The sequence below is a fragment of the Metschnikowia bicuspidata genome (genome assembly GCF_001664035.1).
Source record: "Metschnikowia bicuspidata var. bicuspidata NRRL YB-4993 chromosome Unknown METBIscaffold_9, whole genome shotgun sequence".
NCBI lineage: Eukaryota > Fungi > Ascomycota > Pichiomycetes > Serinales > Metschnikowiaceae > Metschnikowia > Metschnikowia bicuspidata.
Window position 1 is genome coordinate 272,815 of NW_017387739.1, and position 7,033 is coordinate 279,847.

At 59.1% G+C, this 7,033-nt stretch overlaps 4 protein-coding genes across 4 annotated transcripts in view; 2 read left to right on the plus strand and 2 right to left on the minus strand.

Annotated features, from left to right (window-relative positions):
* TFB3 (TFIIH/NER complex subunit) overlaps positions 1–823 on the plus strand; it is a gene marked incomplete at both ends in the record, with an annotated part of 3,369 nt that extends 2,546 nt beyond the window's left edge. The window contains one exon of the mRNA XM_018854457.1: positions 353–823. Within this exon, the coding sequence (XP_018709435.1) occupies positions 353–823 (471 nt within the window). The remainder of the gene's footprint in view (positions 1–352) is intronic.
* A 430-nt stretch (positions 824–1,253) lies between these two features.
* On the minus strand, positions 1,254–2,461 carry METBIDRAFT_13946 (uncharacterized protein; the record flags this gene model as incomplete). Its single annotated transcript, XM_018854458.1, has 2 exons — positions 1,254–1,347; positions 1,467–2,461. The coding sequence occupies 2 exons, from the start codon at positions 2,459–2,461 to the stop codon at positions 1,254–1,256; spliced, it is 1,089 nt and encodes a 362-aa protein (XP_018709436.1).
* Positions 2,462–3,740: 1,279 nt separating this feature from the next.
* Positions 3,741–4,295, plus strand: METBIDRAFT_47767 (uncharacterized protein; the record flags this gene model as incomplete). The annotated part of the gene is made up of 1 exon (XM_018858216.1): positions 3,741–4,295. One exon carries the CDS (start codon positions 3,741–3,743, stop codon positions 4,293–4,295), a length of 555 nt encoding a protein of 184 aa, XP_018709437.1.
* Positions 4,296–4,401: 106 nt separating this feature from the next.
* On the minus strand, positions 4,402–6,468 carry EXO1 (Rad2 family nuclease; the record flags this gene model as incomplete). The annotated part of the gene is made up of 2 exons (XM_018858220.1): positions 4,402–4,861; positions 4,946–6,468. The coding sequence occupies 2 exons, from the start codon at positions 6,466–6,468 to the stop codon at positions 4,402–4,404; spliced, it is 1,983 nt and encodes a 660-aa protein (XP_018709438.1).
* Positions 6,469–7,033: the final 565 nt, after the last annotated feature.

Genomic DNA, 7,033 nt, shown 5'->3' on the forward strand with positions numbered 1-7,033 from the left:
TTTCCTCTATCCATGATAACTAAATGTTCGAGGACGAACATTCTAATTTTGGGGAGATAATGTTATGATACGACATGAGCCAGATTATAGATTCTGGGCATCCTGTATAATACGAAGGACGAAGAGTCTAAACATTCCTGATCGGGGTTACCCCTCACCTACTGTATAGAAGGGTTCCGAACTATAAAGGAGCGTGAGGCTGAGACATCCCTGAAGAAGGATAACACTTTTTAGACATCGAGAATACGACAGATAGACTAGGCCTATCCACTAAGGCTGAACTATCTATAAACCGATCTACTCGTAGTTTAAGAGACAGCTCCAGGCTGTTTCATAATAGTTGGTGGTGGAGTTGATGGAAAAGCTCCAGTCGTCCGCGGCCAACGCGGAGGAGATCATGAAGCAGCAGAAGAACGCGCAGCTCAAGCGGCTGCTGCTCCGCAAGCGGCAGCTCCAGCAGATCTCCAGCCAGTTGGACCAGAAATTCCTCTCCAACAAAGCGGGCTCACGGCACGGCGCGGGCCTGGACTCTGCGGATGCGCACACGCCGTTCACGCCCTTCTGCGGCGACCGGGACGTGGACAAAAAGTACACGCTTTTGGGCAAGCCGACGCGCGACGTGGTGGATATCACCGACACATACTACGATCCGTACGTCAACAAGATGGCGCAGAACCGCGAGTTTTTGGGCGGCGGCTGGCGGCTCAAGACCTTGTTCGAGCGTGCGTTGGACGAGGCGTTCATGGGGCTCAGCTGCTTCATCGAGACGGAAAGAGCACCGCACCTGCGCCGCGGCCCAAGCGACACCGCCGTCTCGCAATAGCCGGCCATTTCTACAGGGCGCTGTTTTTGGAGCGGCAAGTATCTTCAATGCATTTCACGGCACGGGGACGCTCTATAAAGAGAGTAGGTCTGAGGCCGCGCTTGCGCCCAGCGGGGGAGCCGTGCTGGGTGCGTCATTGTCTGGTGCGAGGAGCGCAAGGCCAAGCACGTTTTCTGCCGGGCCAGCCTCGGTTTTCTGAGGCGTTGTGTGCCACTGCCCGCTTACGGTCGTCTCGCCCCCCGCATGGCTGGGCATGGTGTTGGCTGAAGACGACTGGTAGGCCTCGAACTCGAGCGACGAGCGTGCCGAGACCAGCGGCGAAAGGCCGGCGCTCTCTGAGGCAGCGGCAGGGGCGAGCGGCGCTGTTTTCGGCGGCTGTGCCCGTTCCCGCGTTTCTTGCGCAGATGTCTCCGGGCCTGTTTTGTGCGTTTCAGGCGACAAGGCCAGGCCCGGGCCTTGCGGAGGAGACGCCAGCAGACCGGGTTTTCCGTCCTGGAGCGCTGTGTTCGCGGCCATGCCGGTCCCTGGGACCGGGAGCGTAAAGCTGTTGGAGACGGGCCGGGGCCCAAAGAGCGCCCCGAAAAAGCCCGAGTTGCGCTTGGTGTTTTGCGCCGCGATGGCGGCCTTGAGGATGCTGGCGTACTTTTCCTCCTTGAGCTGCACGCGGTGTAGATGCATTTCGTGGTCCCGGCGGCGGCGCTCGTCGAGCTTTCTGGAGGCCTGTTTCAGATGGTGAGCCTTGATGAGGTCGATGCGGTCCTGGATAAACCGGTTGCTTTCACGCTGCACCACTGCGGCGAGCCGGTGGCCCAAGTTGGACTTCTGTGGCCGGGCCAAAGGTGGGCCGCTGGAAGGCGCGGCTCGGATCAGAGGCTCTGACTGCGGGGGCCCTGTTTCCCGGAGCTCTGGCTTTGAGGTGGCTCGCCCAGCGGGCGATGTATCGAGCTGCGGCCTGCTTGGCGGCTCCGTCCGCAGGACCACGGTCAGTGGTGTTTCAGGCCCCCGAGGGCTGGCCGAAGTCAGGGGGCCCGCCGAAATCAGAGGGCCGGCCGAAATCAGAGGCGCGAGCCCCCAAGCGGCCATCCCAGCGGTTCGCGGCACTGCTGGCTCTGGTTCTGGCCGGGCCGGGTCCGAACCGTTCCTTCTCGGAAGCTCCCTCTGTGCAAGCTCCCGCTGTTGCTGGAGCTCTCGTTTGCGCGCAGCAATATACTTATCTCCAGAAGACCATGCGAATAGAGAGCTGGCGGCACTGCTGCCCGAAACAGACATGCGGCCCGGCGCGTCGCGCGGCCCGCCGGCGTGGTCGGCATCCGTTTCGTCCCACAAATGCACTTTCTGCCGCAGGAGGGCGCTCAAGCGAGACAGGCCAAACTGCACGATGGAGTGTCTGTTGGGGCCGGCGCCGCCCGGGCTCTGCGCGCGGTTTTCCTCGCCCAGCGCGTCCATAAACAGCCGCGTGAGGCTCTGGAGCCCCACATAGCATTTGCTGCCGTTGGGCGTCGCGTGGAGAAGCTCCTCGGGATAGACCGTGTATGGTGTCGGGGTGCCTGTGCGCTGGGGGCCCGGGCTGGCCGCCGGGTCGTTTTCCGGCGGGAAAAGCAAGGCAATTGTCTCTTCGGCTTCCTTTGGTAGCACCATCGCATTCACGAGACTAGAAGGGGCCAGTTCCTGGGTGACGCCGGGGGCGTTGGGTGGGGGCGGGGGTGGTTTTGCAGGGTTTCGTGGGCTGCCTGGCTCGGCCCGCGTGTTAGGCGCGGTCCCATGGCCCCAGGGCCGCGGGCCGCTGGCCCCAAGTCGCGGGGCCGGCCGCACCGCGAGATAAATATCGCAGGGCCACGTAAATGCAATAATATTAGAAGACCTCCTGGTTTTACACCAATCGACCACGAAGATGCAAGGTTGGAGGAGCTGGTGTCAGAGGACCGTTTATCTTTTATTCGAGGACCGTTCTTTTTTATTCGAGGACCGTTTTTTTTATTCGAGGACCGTTTTTTTATTCGAGGACCGTTTATCTTATATTCGAGGACCGTTTTTCATTCGAGGACCGCTTATTTTTTAGTCGAGAACCGTTTATCTTTTATTCGAGGACCGTTTATCTTATATTCGAGGACCGTTTTTCATTTTATCTTTTATTCGAGGACCGCTTATTTTTTATTCGAGGACCGGTTTTCATTCGAGGACCGCGTCATTTCAGCGCTGGCAGACCAGGTGGATCCATATATGGACCTCTCGATTCCAGCATCAAAAAACCACATATCTAGTAAACAAGACCACTCAAATCAACAAAGAGACATAAACATTTACGAGTGGTGTGTATACTCTCCACCCAAGACGGTATGGAAGACACGGCAGCTTGTGGTTCGAAACAAACGCTTCACCTACATTTGGGGACGCGGCAGATTGGGCCAGGGTGTGCTGAGAAGTCTCATGGACAGAATGTTCCAGGAACGCAGAGTGCTTCACGATCCACAGACGACGGCCCGCGGCATGCGTAACCACAACCATCGCGTATCAGATGTTTTTTTCTCTTCATTTTTTTGAGTCCAAAAGTATGCCTGACTTTAGTTGTGTGGAGTGATGCATTGGTATTGGAGGGGCGAGGTGTATTGAGTTGGAGGCAGGGTGCGCACCGCAGGCCCTGAGAATAGAGGCACTATGGCACAGGCTATCCCCAGAAAATAGTCGCTGGGCCGAAAAAAAGGAAACAAAATAAAGAATAAGGAAAGGACGCCACAAATCTCCAAAAAGAAAAAAAAAAACGCATTTTCCCTTTTCCCCCTTTTCTTGCTGTTTCCCGGTTCTCTGCTCATCGCATGGTTTCGCGATCCAGTGCCCCGGCATGGGCCGCACTCCGCCTGAAGGAATGAGAGATGGCGCTATCACAAGGACTGACTTGTCCGCAAAAAAACACCCAGACATGGCATTTTCGGCAGTGAGCTTTCCCCTGTTCCCATCGCACCCTGTGTTCGTGGCGTACTACGACAACGTGCCTGGCGAGACGCTAGCCACAGTGAAAAAAGAGCTCATGGCCCGAAACCCAGCGTTCGACTACTGTTTTCTCAGCACCACACATCTTATTTCGGTAGAGCAGCTCCGGTGTGCGCTACATAGGGCGGTGCAAAACTTGGTGCAAGACACTATGAAGGCCAACACGGTGAACACCGAGATCATATTTAGCCTTTCGCCGGTGAACAACATCAACGACGCGTTGAAGAGATTTGGAGTGGACGAAACCCGGGCCGATGTCATTGTGGTCAAGGTGTGCAGAAGCGATTCCAGCATGGCGGAGGTCGAAAAAGCCATTTCTGCTCTCTTGGGTAGCACTGCGGTCGCTTTGAGCGACGAGGCGTTGCTCTGCCGGCACGACGCGAAGAAGTTTAGGAAGTTGTTCAAGTTGCTGGATGCCACAGACGCTTCCCAGCAGGGCCAAACAAGGGGCGCGGTGGCAGCAAGTCTCTTGCGTGGGTTGTGAGTAGTATAGATACTTTAGATGGTATGTCATACGGAATGTAACGAGGCACCGGACAGAGGGACGGTCCATTCTTGCTTCATGAAGCCGGAGGCGTGCATAGCATGTTTCAGCGGCCAGTAAAGGCAAAGCGCAGAAGCTTCAAGGCAGGCTTGCGCTTCGGCAGCACGAGAGCAGTACGCACCGGCGAGACGTCCAAGTCCTCATCGATCTCGCTGACACAGGTCGGCTGCAGGGACTTGAGCTGGGAGCTGTCTTCGGCGAGCATGCGCTTCTCGAGCACATGCTCCGGGGTCTGCGGGTTCGGAGAGCTGACGGGGCTGTCGTCAAGCGACTGCGCATCATCCACCTCTGGGGCCGAGCCGCGGTCTGCTCGCACATTCTTTGTCGGAGTGAGCTGGACCTTCACCGCCGCTGCTTTCACACAAGTCTGCTTCGGGCTTGGAAACGCACAGGCGTCTTCTCCGCCCGGTGCGGCCATGGCGAACCTCTGGCGCCACAGAAGACTGATTCTTTCAGTTTTGATGGGGGACTCGTCGATCTCGTTCTCGTAGCCATCATCCGCGTCGCTGTCAACCGTGGCGGCCAACGAGCCGAGCAGCTGGGAGAGCTCCGCGCTGTTGGCCATGGAGTCAGCGGGGCTGGCTTCAAACGCGGCGTCCCCGTCGTCGTCGGTATCACAGCCGGCCAGTCCTGCGGCGGCCCCGGTCCGGATGGGGGACGACGACTCGGGAACCTCGGAGTCGCCTGTGAGAAAGCCTGTGTCAGCGTCGTCTCCGGGGCAGGCGCGCGGCACAGCAACCGGCGGGAGCATGGGCTGGCTGGAGCTGAAGAACTTGCTCTGCGTGGAGCCGCCGGCGCCGGGGCTCGGCACGCTCTGGAAGCGCCGGAGCTTCTTGCTGCTGGGCGAGAGTTGCGAGGCCGGGTCGCCGGGTCTTTTCAAGGCACCAGCCGGTCGTGGCGCCGTGGAGGCGGGCGCCTTCAACACGGGCCTTGAGCTCTGGAAGAAGCTCTCGATGGATCTCGAGCTGGAGAGGGGTTTTCGAACCTGAGCGGTGCTGGTGCTGGTATTGCTGGCGGTGGTGGTGGTGCTGCCCCGGAAGGCCGCGGGCATGGCGTTCACCGAATGGCTGCGAGCCACCAGCAAATTCTGCTCGCGTGAAACGAGCGGCTTGTGCGAGGACGGATGGAGCTTGCCCGCGCAGATGCCCGCGTGGACGTGCGGGGCCAAGCGGCGGCCGCAGCAGAGCTCGAGCATGTGCATGTCGAGGCCGGCGTCCGGCGCAACGGCGCAAAGCGTGGTCAAGGCCTGCGTGGCCGGGTCAAACACCTTCTGGTACTGGAACGCGAGGTCCGCCCTCAAGGCCTCGTCCATGAAGTCGTCCGGGACGGGCTTGTTGTCCGCACGAAGCGCAGCCACGATGCGGGCGAGATCGCCGAGCCGCAGCACGAGGCTGAACGCGGTCTTGAGCCCCACGCCCGGGACGCCCTTGGTATAGTCGCAGCCCGAGAGAATGGCCACGAGCCGCCACTGCGCCGGCGTGTACGTGTGGAGCAGCATGCGCGGCACCTTGTGCAAGTTGCCTGTGCAGATCTCCACGCACCCGCCGTAGTCGTTGAGCTTGGTGATGAGCCGCGTGCAGCCAAACACTAGCAAGTCCAGGTCCTCGGACAAGATGCCGTCCACGGCGCCGGTCTTCTCCAAGTACACCATCTGCGGGTCGGCCTCGTAGGGCGCCACCACGTACCGCACGTGGCGGCGGTCGAGCTCCACCATCACGGACTTGGCCATTTCCGGCGTGACCTCCGCCGCCTTCATGTACTCCTTCCACGCGGCCTTGCGGTCGCCGCGCTTGACCAACGCCTGCGCCTGCGCACGTGCCTTTTCGCGCTTGAGCCGGCGCTCCACGTGTGTGCCTTCTTTGGTCGGAAGCGGCGACCCGTCAAACACCATCACTGGCGTCACGCCGAAATGGAGCAACATGTCCACTTTCTTCATCACCGACGTGATGTAGCCGCGCGTCGGCGCGTCGGTGCAGAGGTCCTGCGCACACAGAATGAGCCCCCGGTGGAGCCAGCCGTACGTGTCCACGGCAAGCGTTTTCCCTTTGTATTTGGAGAGCGACGTGGTTTCCTGGATCTGCTTGAGCTGCTGGAGCAAGCCGGTGACGCCCATGTTTGCACGTGCGGGCGGGACAAGGGGTTGGGGCGGCTGGCGGCAAAGCGGGCGCTGCTATCAAAAAAGATAGATGTGGGCAGACCAGAAAAAGAGCGTGGGCCATAGTGTACGGCCGCTGGGCGGGAGGTGCTACTTTAAGTACCACGTCTGCGTCTGTGGATCGCGAGTCTCACGCGTTCGCTGCGGGCCGCGCTGTGTGCAGGCCGCGACGCGCGCTCGGGCCGGACCCTGGGTCCCTGGTGGCTGGGGCTGCGAGATCGCTGGAGGCGCTTATTCACGGTGGGGTTTTCTTTGGAGGATCTAGGGGTGGAATATCGGGGGACGGGTAGTTGGAGAAGGCTAGGATGGATTGGGGTTGGAAAAGATAAGAGAGAGATGTAGTTGGAGAAAACTCCAGAGATGTAGTTGGAGAATACTTGCAAGATATGTAGTTGGAGAATTCTCGAAAGAAATGGAGGTAGAGAAAGCTCGAGAGAGATTTAGTTGGAGAATACTTGGATATAATGTAGTTGGAAAAGATAAGAGAGAGATGTAGTTGGAGAAAACTCCAGAGATGTAGTTG